Below are 16114 nucleotides of genomic sequence, written 5' to 3' on the forward strand. Positions count from 1 at the left end.
AGGGCCTCCTCTTGTGTCCAATCACTTCCACTTTTCCTCTAGCCAGGCCCCTCTCACCACAATACTGGCTACAGGCCAGGTCTGCTGCTCCCGGGAGCCCTGTTTTCATGAACGACTGGGCTCACTCCTCCCGATTGCCATTCCCTCAGACCCTAAGTTTGTAGAGCTTGGGGCTCAGAATCCTCAGCGAATTTTACTTGCCCTCTTGTAGCCATTCCCCCGTAGCTGGTGCAAGAGACCTCAGCAGTTAGCCCTGGCGGGAGCGGAAGTCCCACGCCGTGCGTCCCGCACCACCTCTGACTCCCTCGGGCTGGCTGTCGCACTCACGGGAGAGCTGGTAGGGCTGGGAGGGGCCCTTAAGGTTTCCCCGATGCGTGGAGAGGGAAAGCCAGGGGACCACACACCTGTAGCAGCAGGCTTCAATGAAGTTATCTCCTCCGCCATAGTCCTGCAACGCCAGCCCTCCGCCACAGTGGTGTCCCCCGCAAACGGTGACAGTTCGCCTCCCCCTGCCGGGCGACCAACGCAGCGGGCGGGTCCCCACTGTCTCTCCCAAGCCCTGCCTGGAACCTGCGGCCACTACCCAAGAAGGCCTGGCAGGCATCCACCTCCGTAGGATGGGAAGGGCTGACCAGCCGCCTCAGCCGGATGGATTAATGCTGAGTCGCAGCTGTCTGTCTCAGCTTTTCAGACGCGGGGCGCGGAGCACGGAGAGGCTTACTCACTTCCCGCCGCCATCTTCCTCTTCTCCAGTAATCAGTTCTATTATACCACTTTGTCTTCTACTTAAGGTAACCAGGTCAGTGTCACACTGAGTCCTTTCTTTCATACTTGGTAATCAGTCTGCTGGTATAAACTGCATCCTCCTGCGGGTGCGGCGGCGCGGGGCACGGGGCGGCTCACTCCTTTCCCGCCGCCATGTTTCCGCTGCGCCCCTCAGTTCTTTTTTAAAAATTTTAAATTTGAGACCGTCTCTTTCAGTTGCTGAGGTTGATATCTAAGTTGTGATCCTCCTGCCTCAGCCTCTTAAATTGCTAGAATTACAGATGTGCACCTCCATGCCCAGCTTTGGCCTCTCTTTTCTTGTTCTTGATTTTAGAGGAAAAGATATCAGCTTTTCATCTTTGGGTATGATGTCAGCTATAGGTTCATCATATATGGACTTTATTTTACTGAAGTGTATTACTTCTATGCCTTATTTGAGAATTTTTATTTATTTTTTATTATTTTGTTACTGGGGCTTAAACCCAGGGGTGTTTAACAACCATCCCCAATCCTATTTATTTATTTATCTATTTATTTATTTATTTTTAGCTATAGAAGGACACAATATCTTTACTTATTCATTTATCTTTTTACTTGGTGCTGAGGATCAAACCCAGAGCATCACATGTGTGAGGCAAGCACTCTACCATTGTGCCCCAGCCCCAGCCCCAGCCCCAGCCCTCCTTGTTATTTTTTATTTAGCAAGTGGGTCTCTCTGTTTCTTAGTTTCTCACTAAGTTGCTGAGACTGGCTTTGAACTCATGATTCTCTTGCCTCAGCCTCCTGAGTTGCTGGGATCATAGGCATGTGCCACTGTGCCCATCCATTGAGAGGTTTTATCATGAAAGAATGTTTAGCTTTATCAAATGCTTTTTTTCTCAGTCTTTTCAGAGGATCATGTAATTTTTACCTTTCGTTCTGTTCATGTAGTATATCCTATTTATTGATTGTGTATGGTGAATCATCCTTGCCTACCAGAGATAAGTCCCGCTTGTTCATGGTGAATGATCCTTTTAATATTCTAATGAATTAGGTTTGCTAGTATTTTGTTGAGGATTTTCATCTGTGTTTACCAGGATATATTGGGCTATGATTTTCTTTTCTTCTGCTCTTATTTGACTTTGGTATGGAGGCAATGCTAGCCTCTTAAAATAAGTTTGGAAATGTTTTTCCTCTTCAGTTTTTTCAAAGAATTTGAGAAGGATTGGTTATTTATTCTACTTTTTGTTTGTTTTTAATATTTATTCTACTTTAATGTTTGGTAGAGTTCATGTGTGAAGTCTTCCAGTTGTGAGCTTTTTTCCCTTGAGAATTTTTTTTAATTACTGCTTCTTTTTCTGTATTCATTATTGATTTTTACATCTATTTCTATTTCTTCTTGATTCAGTCTTGGTAGGCTGTACGTCTCTAGAAATTTATCCATTTCTTTTGCATTTTCCAACTTGTTGTCTATGATTTTTCACAGTGTTTGTTTAGTCAGCTTTTTTGCTGCCATAACCAAAAAACCTGATAAGAACAATTGGAGGAAGAAAAGTTTATGAGCTAGAGAGACAGAGACAGAGACACAGAGACACAAAATATATCCCCCAAAGGCATGCCTCCAGAGTGACCCACCTCCTCCATCCACATGCTGTTAGCTTAGAGTTACCACCCAGTTAATACCCACCAGAGGATTAATGCACTGAATAGTTCTGAAAAAGAGGAAAAATCAGGGAGTCTTGCTTTGCTATTTATTGAGACTTTTTATAAAGCTGTAGTACTTACAGTTGTATAAAGTTGGCTCAGAAACATACGAGCATATCAGAGTGGAAAGCCCAAAATGGGCACACATGTATATAAAAACTTTACATATGACAGAGGTGACAATGCTTGAAGTATAGCTGGGTCAAATTATTATTAATACATACAAAAATGAAATTTTATTCTTTCACTATACTCAAAAAAATGAAATTACATCTTTACTTCATGCCCACTCAACTTCAATTTCAGGTGGGTTAATGACTTCATTGTGAAATACCAAGGTTGTAACATCTTTAGGGGAATAGTTTTATGAATTAGAATGGGCAAGATTGTCATACAATTGTACACTATAAAGGAGAAGATTGGTATGTTTGAAACAATTAAAATTTTTAGATTCTGTAAATGCAGTGATATCATAAAGCAATCAAAGAAATAATTCATACTTTGGAAGAACATAGTCCATAACATGTGACAGTTAAAAAATTATTAGTGTATATATAAAGTAATCGTATGTCATTAAAGAAAAGTTGTCTTAATTAAACAATGGACAAAAGATATAAGTCACAGAAGTGGAAACAGGAATGGCCAAATACCATATGAGAATATTTTTAGCTTCAGTAGTCAGGAGCATGCATTTTAAAACCATATTGAGATATGATTTTTTATCAGATTAGGAAAAATTTTAAAGTCTGATGATATCAAATGTCAGTGGGTATGGAGAAATATAACAAGCATTGTTATGACCTACTAGTGAGAGTATAAGTTAATAAAACCTTGAAACGAATGTAAGTTGTACCTACTGTATGGACTAAGCAGTTGAATTTTTAGACTTAAATCCTAGAGAAACTTGCATTGTTCTATTAGATTGTATCTAGCAGCATTGTTTATAATAGCAAGAAATGGAAACAACCCAGTTATCCATCACCTTAGGAATGGGCTAAAACAGTTATCATATACATTGTTTTATACTGCAAAAAAAATTGAGGGGATTAAGAAAACTGAGTATCACTCTCAAAACACAAACTGAAAGGAAAAAATAATTTATTGGTAAATTTTATGAAACTCAAAAATTGGCAAACTATAAATGAAGGGTCCATGTATATGTAGCAAAACTTTAATAAAAACAAGGAGATTTTAAACCCAGAATTTAACATAGAGATTACTCTTACCAGTGGAGGATAGAGTAATAATAGTCATTGGAATATGAGAGTGGTACAATGGAAGCTTCAGAAGTACATAGAATGTTCTTTAAAAAAATTTTTTTATAGTTGTAGCATTCCTTTATTTGTTTCATTTTTATGTGATGCTAAGGATTGTACCCAGTGCCTCACGCATGGTAGGCAAATTCTCTGCCACTGAGCTATATAGTCCTAGCCTTAGAATGTTCTAATTCTTAAGCTGAGTTCTTAGATCTTGATGCCATTATTTTCATATACATGTATATTATATATACCATTTTGAATGCTTGAAATATTGATTTAATAATGGTAAAATTCATGTTATATTTCAAAACCTTTGTTAATGAGTCATAATAATATATCTGTGTGACAATGTAAGGAGGCTGCTTCCATTATTTTCAACATAAATGGTTGACTTGGTTTCTCTATCATTTCAGATCCTCTCATGCTTTTCTTTTGTTTTATAATTTTGTCATGCTTGATAAAGTATGTGCTGAAATATATTCTCCTTAGAGGAAAACTGGAACATCATTGTATACAGTGTATTATCTTTGATAGGGAAAAATTTGGAATTGTTGAAAAAAAAAATCCAGCCTGTGGCTGAGTCTCAGTGGTAAAGTGCTTGCCTAGAGCATGTGAGGCACTGGGTTCGAGCCTTAGCACCTTATAAAGATAAATAAATAAAGGTATTGTGTTCATCTGCAACTAAATATATATATGTGTGTGTTTGTGTGTGTGTGTGTGTATACACACACACATATACACACACACATATATATATGAAGAAAAAAAACAATTGTTGAAAAAAATCTTGTAACAAGAAGTTTTGTTGGATTTTGTTGGTGTAAATTTGTACATAGCATATTCTTTCTGTGCACATATATGAAAAAGCTTGATTTTTCTCCCTCTATCAATAGGCAAGTGAAAGACCAGAATAAGAAGGTAGCAAATCTGAAGCACAAGGAACAGGTGGAGAAAAAGAAGAGTGCACAGATGTTAGAGGAGGCCCGGCGGAGGGAAGACAATCTCAACGACAGCTCCCAGCAGCTGCAGGTCAGAGCATACGGAGTCTGAGAGGACTGGGTGAAGAGATTTAATCCTTAATTGCATGTTGTTTTTCTCTTCATCTTTATCCTCCTCTTTTTTCTCTTTCTAACCCTGCTTGCTGCCTTCCTGTCAGATCAACTTTTTAGCAATAAAGGAATGGCTTTAAATAGAAAAGGCAAGTTTTATTCCACAGTTTTGTGAGGACACCTCAGCATAGGAGAAAGTTCATCTTGCTTCAAGTTGATCATACCTAATTGGTAAGTTCAATGTCAGTTTAATGAGTGGGTTATATTAAGCTATAGGGTTGTTAATACAACTGTTTGCCATTTCTGTTCATTAAAGACCATTGTTGATCTTAGTTTGTGTCTTTCTTCCTTTTTTCCATTTCCCTTTTTCTTTTCTTTCCATATTTCTTTCCTCCATTTCCCCTCCCTCCCTCCCTCCCTCCATCCATCCCTCCCTCCCTTCCTTCCTTCCTTCCTTTTAAAAAACATATTCAATTTAGAGAGTACATTTCACAGTCATAAAGGACATATTTTTTTCTTCTTTGATGGAGTGATTATGTTAAACCAGAACAAATAACAATAGTAGCAGCTACCATGTAAGTGCCAATTAGGTTCCCAGTATTTAAAGTAGGCCCTGGTCATACATTTCTCTAACCTTCATAGTAATACAGTGGTATTGTGCACATTTTGCAAATAGGAAAACAAAGACATTGAATTACTTACCTAAGTGCACACAATGTTCTAAGTGACTTGGCTGTGATTTTTATCTGCAACTTCTCATCTGCAGACTGTCCTCTTTTTCTTGGCAGTAATAACCTTAGAAAGAAGGTTTAGGTTTTAGGGAATCCCATAAACATGCTGGAATCCTCTAAAACTCCTGGTATGACAGCTAAACTGCTGTGATATTGCTTCTCTTTGGATATAATATAGTATGTATACCATAATTGCACAGTCACACAATTTTGACTAGAGAGATGTGGAGAAGTTATTTTCTAGAAACTGATTTTAGGCTTTGCAACAAGTGCATTCTAAACTTGGAAACTCAAATTTTTTTGGTTTCTCTTTTATATAACTTTTACTGATATACTTCTTACGAAGGATAAATTACTTCAAATGCACCAACTTTTGAAAAGAAGCATCATCAATTTTTCCTCACCCTTTCAACTGTTAATATTAACAATGGTTAATATTAGCATTTTTTCTCTTCCTCCTTCACTTCCTCATTTAAAAAAAATACAAATCTGATGAATGTAAAAGAATTTATTTTATATTTCTCTGATTACTAGTGATGTCAAGTGTTTTTTTTCACATCTTGAATTTTCATTTGTTAATGTAATTCAAATCTCCTCACTTTTTTTCCCCCAATGGTAGCTTTTTCTCTCATGAATTTTGTGCTTAATTCCAGTGATAGCTGATGGCCATATTTTTAGCTACTAAGGAAATGGATATATTTCATTCAGAGAAAGTGAAAAGAGGACTGGCCTACAATTAAGATACTTAGGATCTGATCTCAGTTCTTTTACTAACTAGTATTACGTATATTTTAAAATTATGCTATTACATGTAATAGTCCAGTGGTAGTGAGTTTTCCTAGTCTTAGACTATTTTCTCTAAATACAGTTCATGCCTGAAAGGAGCTAGGGATTCTTGGAGAAAATGGCTGATTCCAGAATTGGAGCTGGACATGTATATTCTAAACCTAGATCTCTAGATCAGTGGGTTTGAGATTATAGTGTCCCTTGAATTCACCTGGAGGCCTTTTCAAGCTTAGATTGCTGGGTCCAGACCTTATGGTCTGATTCAGTAAGTTTGCTTAAGCTGCAAGAATTTGCATTTCTAGTAACTTCATAGGTGACGATGACATTCTTGGTTCTCGAAGTTTGGTTCAAGGACATTCCTGGTACTCGAATCAAACTTCGAGAACTACTGTAGTACAGCATCTTGTGATAATGAAGAATTAAGCTTCCAGAATTTACTGAGATCATGTAAGAAGGTTAGGGAGATGCAAATCAAAACTGAGATTTTATCTTACTCCAATTAGAATGCAGTCATCAAGAATACAAAAAAAAAATAATTGCTGACAAAGAGTTGGAGGATATGAGGAGAAAGAACACTTATACATTGTTTGTGGGACTACAGATTAGTACATCCACTGTGGAAATTGGTATGGAGGTTACTCAAAAGACCAGGAATAGAATATGACCCACTCTATTCTACTACTTGGTATTTATCCAAAAGAACTGAAGTCATATACTCTAATGATATATGCATTCCAGTGTCTATAGTAGTGCAATTCATAATAGCCAAAACATCTGTGAACAGATGAATGGATAAACGTATGTACACATACACACACACACACACACACACACACACACACACACACGAGTTCTGCTCAGCCCTAATAGGAATGAAATGATTTAAGTTGCTGATAAATGAATGGTTGGAGAACATCATGATAATTGAAATAAGCCACAAACTTAAAGTCAAGAATAGAATATGTTCTCTCATAAGCACAATCTAGAGAGAAAAAATAATAATAATTTTTAAAAAGGCTGGGGAGGGCTGTAATTGTGGCTCAGTGGTAGAGTGCTCACCTCGCACATGCGAGGTCTGGGTTCCATCCTCAGCACCACATAAAAAAGAAAATTAAAGTATAAAAATAAAAAATTTTTTAAAAGGCTGGGGAAACCACGAAAATAGAAGGGAAAACAATAGATCTAGGGAAACAGAGAGGGAGAAGGAGAGAAAGGACAAAAAGGGAAGGAACCAGGGAATGAAGTAGCCAAATTAAGCTCTGCACATGTATAAATATTCACAAAGAATCTCACTTTTATATACAGTGCACCAATTAAAAATAAATAAATAGAAGGGAGACCATTAAAGTAAAGAAAGAAGGTGAGGGAGAAGGAAGAGGAAAGGGGAAAAGGGAAGTAATGGGGAGTGAAATGGAGCAAGTTATTGGCATATATGAATATGTCATAATGAATACTACTATTACATATAATTACAATGTACTAATAAAAACTTGTTTAATAAGGACAGAGGAGCAACAATGGAGGGACCATTATTTATCTAGTATGGGAAGTTATAAAAAGAACTGGAGTACAGTGGATTAAAATAAATATATTTAAATCCAAAAGCTTAATATGGAGACTGTACAAATAATTTAGAGATTACTAAAGCACCAGTTCATTATTCTGAACAAATAGGTAAATAAAGGGAAAGAATCGGGCAATTAACTTGCCTTTTATGGATAAATTGTGTTAGACAACTCAGATAGTGGATCATGGTAGGTTCAGTGTTGAAGAATTACAGCTGATGAATACAGAAGGAATGATAGAATTTAGAAAATTATCTTCTTGCAGTTAACTAAATAAACATGGATCCAGGCAACTCAGCAGTGAGTTATTATTATTGAATGAAATGTCAATGGAGAACTTTATAGTGGGTGGAGCAAGTTGATACCTATCAATAAATCTTTCATTTCCTATAGAAAGAGAAAAAAAATCAAGCATGTTAAGCCTCTGACTATGATGCATTTGCATATATGTCCCAAAGAGTCAAATCTAAATTTAATTGAGCCAGGTTAAGAAAAAAAATAGGCAAAGAAATATGTTAATTACTCAAGGAAGTGCTATCAACCAAACTCAGATTATAATACAAATTTTTTTGGTACTGGGGATTGAACCCAAGTGTGCTTACCCCCTGAGCCACATCCTCAGCCCTTTTTATTTTTGATTTTGAGACAGAGTCTCATATGCAGAGGGCCTTGCTAAGTTGCTAAGGCTGGCCTTGAACTTGTGATGCTCCTGCCTGAGCTTCCTGAATTGCTGGGATGATAGGCATGTACCACCATACCTGAATCAGATTATAAAAAATTCAACATGACAGATAACTCATTTTCTTCAACTAATATATGAGAATGGGAAGAAAGAGAAGAAAGATGGTTTTTACAGATTTTTTAAAAATTGGGGAACATAAATTTCATGGAAATCATTTAGAGTTTACTGGAATCCTGACTTGAATAACTATAAAAAATTTTATGAGGAGAGATCCAGGCACTTAACAGGATACCCAATAAGTTTTTTTTTAAAGTTTAATTATTTTGTTATTGAAGTACCTAGAGAAGTGTTTATAGACAAAATAGTGTGGTATCTGATAATTATTTTTAATTGAAGTTATAAGTGGAGGCATATTGGTCAATGGGATTATTGACAGTTATTGCAGCTGAGTTATGGTGAAATGGGTTTCATTTTACTACTCATTATACTTTCATTTGTGTTTGAAATTTTTCCTAGTAAAATGGGGAAAAGTAGAGTCCTTGACTCTGGCTTAGTTTCTTCCCTTCTTCCTTCCCTCCCATTGTTTCTGTTATGGGAAACACACTCCTGGCCTTATGCAGGCTAGGCAAGTGATCTGCCACTCAGCTATACCCACAACCTGGATTGGTTTCCTAGCTGTATTTCTTATTTGTGTTTTTTCTTCTTCCTTGAGAAATGTTTTTATATTTTCCAAGTAATATTTTATTGCATATTTATACTTTCCTTGTAGTCTCTTTCATTTTTAAACTGAATTTCTTTATTATCTTATACCTTTGCCTATATTGTTTAAGAATTAGCTTTTAATTAACATACCAAAAAATTAATACATAATATTTATTTGTTTTTAATTCTTTTTTGTAGTTGTAGATGGGTAGCATGCCTTTATTTTATTTGCTTATTTTATTTTATTAATTTTTTTGTAGTTATAGATGTACAGAATGCATTTATTTTATTTGTTTACTTTTATGTGGTGCTAAGGATTAAACCCAGTGTCTTACCTGTACTAGGCAAGTGCTCTGCCATGGAGCTACAGCCCCAGCCCCAATACATAATATTTAAGTTTGCTTATATCCTTCCAAAACTTCTTCTAAGCTTTAATTTTAAAGTTTAAAATTATTATCATTGTAATGATAATATATACAATATTTTAGCTTCCTTTTAAAAACTTAATATTATATTACATTTCCACAAACTGTGTGTTTTTATAATGATGCTTGTACTTATTGAATTAAAAGTTCACTGCTTTATACAAGTTCCTCTTTTGCCAGACCTTTTTTTATTTCCAGTTTTCACTGAGCAAATTTGTGCAGATAATTTTTACTGAATTGGGTTATTTCCTTAGGGTATTCCTCAGAGCAAAATTATTATGTCAAAGAACATGAAATGTTGTTTTTCCCAAATTTCCTACCCAGAAAGGTTAAGCTGATCTATAATGCTCCCAACAGTTTAGCCATTATTTTCCCCATGATCACTTTGGTTTTGTTTAAATTTGTGTTCATTATGTGCACATAAAGTAGTAGTATTTTTTCCATTTCTTTAATGAAACTTCATTTTTCTCATATAATGATTTATTATTTGACCTATTATCTGAAATTTCTATGTCAAAAATTAATTACCTCACAAAGATCTCTATTGAGAACCTAGTGTGAATCAATGTTTTGTATTGATGCAAACTGATGTATATTTTCCTCTTTTCATTATTTTTACTTTAAGACTGATTTGCTACATTTTATTGTGTAAACTACTTTTAAAAAATATGATTTGCCTACCTTAACCTTTCTAGACAATTCTGTTATTCATCTCCCGTTTATAACAGGGTTAGATGTATTAGTTTTTCTAGTTCTTTAAATGTTTGTACATGCATGTACATGCTTGTTTATTGTAACTATTCATCCTTTTGGATTATGCAGGATTTATTTTAATGTATTATATGAGACAAAGATGTAAAATATTCTGCTAACATTTAGTAAATAGAAATTCTTTTAAAAAGTTGTTTTTAGGGCTGGGGATGTGGCTCAAGCGGTAGCGCGCCCGTCTAGCATGCGCGCGGCCCGGGTTCGATCCTCAGCACCACATACCAACAAAGATGTTGTGTCTGCCGAAAACTAAGAAATAAAATGTTAAAATTCATTTAAAAAAAAAATAAATCATGAAAATGGTCACAAAAAATTAAAAAAAAAAAGTTGTTTTTAAACATCTAATTAATTATATGCTAAATGTTATAGAAATTTCCATTTAGTTCTAAATTCTAGGTTTAATATTTTTGTTTTAATCCATTTTTATACATATGTTGTTTTTACAGTATGTTTATTACAAAATTGGTAGGGTATTTGAACCATCATTACTTTTATCTCAAAATATTTTTTCCTACTAATCTTTGAAATGTCCTTTGGAATATTTAAAAGATTTTTGTGAAATAATGGGAAGAATTTATGGGAAGAATTTAAAGAATGTTATGGGGATATAGCTCAGTTGGTAGAGTGCTCGCATCACATGCACAAGGCCATGGATTTAATCCCCAGTACCACAAATTGAAATCTAGAGAAGTCTGAAATAAATTAGTTTTGCAAATGAGCTTAAAATTATATTTAAAACTGGGCATGGTGGCACATGCCTATAACCACAATTGTTCAGGAGGTGGAGGCAGGAGGATCACAAGTTCAAAGCCAGCCTCAGCAAAAGCAAGGTACTAAGTAAACATCTGAGTGAGACTTTGTCTCTAAATAAAAATACAAAATAGTGCTGGAGATGTGGCTCAGGGGTTGGATGCCCCTGAGTTCATTTCCTAGTAATATGTGTGTGTGTGTGTGTGTGTGTAATATCTAAATCCACAGTATTATTGGTATTGGTATAGATGGTTTTATTGTACCATCTATAGATAAAATATTAACAGAAGAACATGGGATTAGAGCTGAGGCCTTAGGATCCTCAACATTTACAGATGGGATAGACTAGGAGGAGATGGTGCTGAGAAGCAGACTGAAATGAAGAGGCCAGTTGAAGTGGGAGAGAATAAGAAAGAGTACAGCATCACAGAAGGCAGGAGAATATTGTCTCTAGAGAAGAGAGTACAGAAGATCCCTCTGACTTCCATCATTTGACTACATAATGGTATTTTTGCTTTACAATGAGTTTAGCAGGATTTAGCCCCACTATGTGTTGATGAACATCTATAAATACATTGTATTAATGCTACTGAGAGACCGAGAAAGAGGACAGCACAGTTGAGTGGTCTGGTCCAGTGTATCAGAAATAAATGACCCAGAGGTAGCATAGTCACCTCCCCTGGATAAGATAGATACTTTCCATTATGCCTATTGACCTTGGAGGTAATAGTCCCATATTGATCCTGCTACTTGCATTGGCCAGTTTTTCTGTCTGTGCTCACCAAAATTCAGTGTCTGGTGGATCTTTGTCATACCTTTTCAGGAATGTTTTTTTGCACATGGATTTCTAGAACTTGACTATACTTACAATGGTTATCTAAAATTTTCCAGCATGGTCCATAGATAAATTAAACTTTTCACAATTCTAGTTGAAAATCACTGATATAAGACATAAGTAATAAAGACATTGAGGCACTTTTTGGTCATGACCCTTTCCTGTTATCTGTTATGCTGTTCTATTATGGTGTCTCTTCTGTTGATATTTTACTTGTAATTTTGCCATATGTTTTGTTTCTCTCACCCAGAATTTAGCTTTGTATTAATTAAATTCAGTTCTGAAGTTGTTTAATTTTCCTTAAACTGTATTTTATTTTATTTAATTAAATCAAATTTTAGAATATCTGTAGTTGTCTTTGCTAAACGTGTATTAATTGCCTGTATGGAGTAGTCATTGTGCTGAGGGCTGTGAGGATAGGAGATAAATAAAAAATGGTATTTCCTCTCCATTAACAGTATATATGCATATTATATATTTTTGTGTGTATGCTGAGTATGTTAAAAATGTGTTATAATATAGTTATATTAATTATAATTATAGTAATTACAGAACACAGAGCTGAAATTAGGTAAATCCCAACCAAAGGATCCTCCCGCATAAATAGTTGCATGAAGTGCAATCTTCACTGATTTGACCCATGGTGATTTGGGGATTTAAGAGCTCCCTTACCCATCTGTGTGTCTCTCCCAATCCCCAGTGCTAGAGATGTAACCCCAGAAATATCACTAAAACTATACTCCTAGTCCGTTACACATCTTCTGAGGTTTAATTTCTCCCTCCTTTAGGAAGCCTGCATAAATCTTACAGTTGGAATTAATCATGCTTTCTGTTGTAATTCCTTTAGAGTTTGTATCTCCTTTGATTTCAGGGTTTATTTTATCTCACTTTGTGTTATATACTAATGGTTTATATGTCAGTTCCCCCTTATACCTGATTTTGGTAACCTTGGCTTGATATTCTGCCATAAATTTTTACTGATATTAATTATATCTAAAGAGATCAGGAACTCTCAGTCACATACATCTTGGCTTTATGTTTTAGTCTGTTTCTGTTGCTGTAAGAAAATATCATAAAGTGGCTAGCTTATGAACAACAGAAAATTATTGCTTACCGTTGTAGAGACTGGGTAGTCTAAGATCAAAGCATCAACAGATTTGATTCCTCTTGAGGGCCTGCTTTCAGTGTCATAGGTGGCAACTTGGTTTTTTCATATGGTAAAAGGGGCAAAGTAGCTGTCTCAGGTCTCTTATAAGGGCTCTGATCCTGTCTATGAGGGCTTTGCCTTCATGAGCTAATAATATTTAAAAGGGACTACCTCTTAATGCCATTGCATTGGTGATTGGATTTCACTCTAAGAAATTTGATGAGGGAGACAAACTTTTAGACCCTAGTATCTAGCATTTGGAATCTCCCATTGACCAAACCTGAAAATGTTTTAACCCCATTTTAAGGTAAAATACTCACTAGCATAGCTATTCTGCTTTAGATAATCTGATAATGCTTGTTTTCTTTTTGAACATAGTTTATTGATTTTCTAGTCTTGTTCTTATGCTGAATCTTCTTCCTATGAATTTTCAGTTTTACTATATAAAATTTCCACCCCTAAATTACTGTTTATTAATAAACTCTACTCTTTTGTCTTCTCCATTGTTCTTTAACCCTGTATGTATACTTATGCTTTATTGCCTTGCACTTTCCTTTTTCTCCTTGAGAACTAAAGAATAATTTTATTCAAATGTATCTAATAGTTATGTATAGAACATTTCATCTATCATAAAACAAATTCACTTTCTTCTCAGCTGCACGTGAAAACTTCTCTAAAATAGACCAATTTAGGATTGAAAGACAGTCTTAGCAAGTATAAAAAGAATGCAGATAATCTCTTGTATCCTGCCAGAACACAGTGAAATAAAAAGATAACAAAATAAAATAACAAAATAAAAAACAGAAACCATGTTAAAATGTAGAGAATGAGTAATGTGTTTTTTTATCATGAACACTTTTTTTTTAATGAATGGTGTGACTCTACTTTGTGTACAACCAGAATTATGAGAAATTGTGCTCTATATGTGTAGTATAAATTATTATGCATTCTGCTGTCATATATAACAAATTAAAATTTAAATCTTAAAAAAAACTGTCTTGCAATTTTCTGTACATTATTTTATAATTGCCCGTTTTCTTTCTCTTCTCAACTAGTTTATATCTACCATAAGGGTTACTTTTAAAATGTATTTTTAGTCTTAAACAGTGTTTTACTTTGCTTTTAACTACTTACAGTTATAATTATTGAGTTATAAATAATAAAAATATAAAATTTAGGTTATAAAATTTAAAAAGAACTTTGAATGATGATATTACATTCAACATTCAAATACATATTCTTTAAATTTTTATGGGTTTCAAGGCCCTTTAAAGGCCTTGCATATTCTAACAAAAGAATGCCATCTTTTCTAAGTTGAGAATATTTACTTATTTGTATTTTTTCTTTGTGTAGTACCATTCAAATACATCTTTTGACAAAGCTGTAAGTTCCAGTCACTTCTAATAAGGCCAAATAGAGTGGACTAAAGGAACTCAAATCAGTTGTGATTTGGAGCTTTGTTTTTATTTAATGCAAAGATAAGTATCTGCATTTAACCTTGAGGAGGTTGCTGTCAGAGAGATTAATGGAACTGCTGAAAGAATGCTGTGGCTCTTGTGAGTTAGCTCTCCTGAGACCAATGAATATTATGAATAAAGTTCAAAGAAAATGAAAATGATGGAAATAGAGATGGGGAAATCAGCTTTATATATAATGAGCATATTCTCAGATATAGAACCAGTGAAACATTTTGTGTTTTCTCTAAAATTTGATTTGATATGTGCTATCTACAAAATAGTTTCTTTCATTTTGATAGTTATTTTTTAAATTTCTGAAATAAGACTATTTAGCATTCCTTTTTAGATAGTCTATGGAGATAATTATTTACTGTGTTCAAGTTCTTGTTCTTATAAAAATTAATTTTGATTTCCTCTTTCTAGACCTTTTTACCTACTTATATGTTTAATCCTATATCATTTTTTCCTTGTAAATTATTTTTTTTCTTAGCAATGCAGGGCCTTTTCTATATAGAAGATGAACATAGGTGAGTTTTTATGATGTTCTTGATAAATATTAAATGGAGTTGGGGATTACTTTGGAAAAGTGTAAATATAGTTAGCACCTGTTCTTACAACTCCATGGATAGTTGTTGTAATGACACATAAAATTTCTCTTCCTGCAAAGGAAGCGCTACTCAAATTGTTGGCAAGTGTGTAACTAACTTTTCAAAGCCCCTTCCTCAAATCATGCCACTTTTTACTTAGTTAGAATAAAGCAAGAGCAGGCTTTAAAATATTTGAAGAAACTGCAGTGTTTGCAATGGACTCCAGATAATTTTCCCTCTGGCAGAAATTCAGTTTCATTTGAAAGTCAATGAAGTTTATTGAAAGATTGTTTATTGATAGGACTTACCCACTATTCTTTACAGTTAGGGTTAGCCCTATTTCGTGACAATATTTAGCTACATCCTTTTAGCTTATTAAAAGAAGGCTCCCTAATGAATGATGAGTAGTTACATTTAACCCTAAAATACTTTCAAGTGGACTACTATATTGTGGCTTCAGTGAAATGAATAGTTTACTCATTTCCTGGTGGTATCCGAAAAGCTCCTCTCTAGTTTGCATTTGGAAGGTGATGTTTCCAAAAGGTTCTTTTTGTTTTTTAAGAGAGCAGAAGCAGGCATGCATGTAGTCTGTGTACCAAGACCTCAAAGTCTAGGATCCACCTCTTATGTATCACATCAGTTGTTTTTATCACTGTTACTGTTATTATTATTTTGATGATGGGTATTGAACCCAGGACCCTGCACAATCTAAAGCACACATTTTCCCACTGAGCTATGTCCCCAACCCCTGTTGTTATAAGTAAAATTGGGATTTTTTTTTTCATAATTTTATTTTGAAAATATATTCTTGCTCTTTTTATAAGCATTGCACATGTGTAGTGCCCTACAGCTATGTAAATCCCATGTCCTTGTCCACATTTCTCATACCCAGCTATCAGAATTTTCAAGATGAGACCCTAGCC

At 34.8% G+C, this 16114-nt stretch overlaps 1 protein-coding gene across 1 annotated transcript in view; it reads left to right on the forward strand.

Annotated features, from left to right (window-relative positions):
* The window catches only part of ERC1 (ELKS/RAB6-interacting/CAST family member 1), a gene marked incomplete at its 3' end in the record, with an annotated part of 440133 nt that overhangs the window by 244461 nt on the left and 179558 nt on the right, over nt 1-16114 (forward strand). Inside the window, exon 13 of the mRNA XM_081310767.1 lies at nt 4601-4736. Coding sequence (XP_081166893.1) covers nt 4601-4736 — 136 coding nt within the window. The remainder of the gene's footprint in view (nt 1-4600; nt 4737-16114) is intronic.

Source organism: Spermophilus citellus (genome assembly GCF_964194105.1).
Source record: "Spermophilus citellus genome assembly, chromosome: 10".
Taxonomy (NCBI): domain Eukaryota; kingdom Metazoa; phylum Chordata; class Mammalia; order Rodentia; family Sciuridae; genus Spermophilus; species Spermophilus citellus.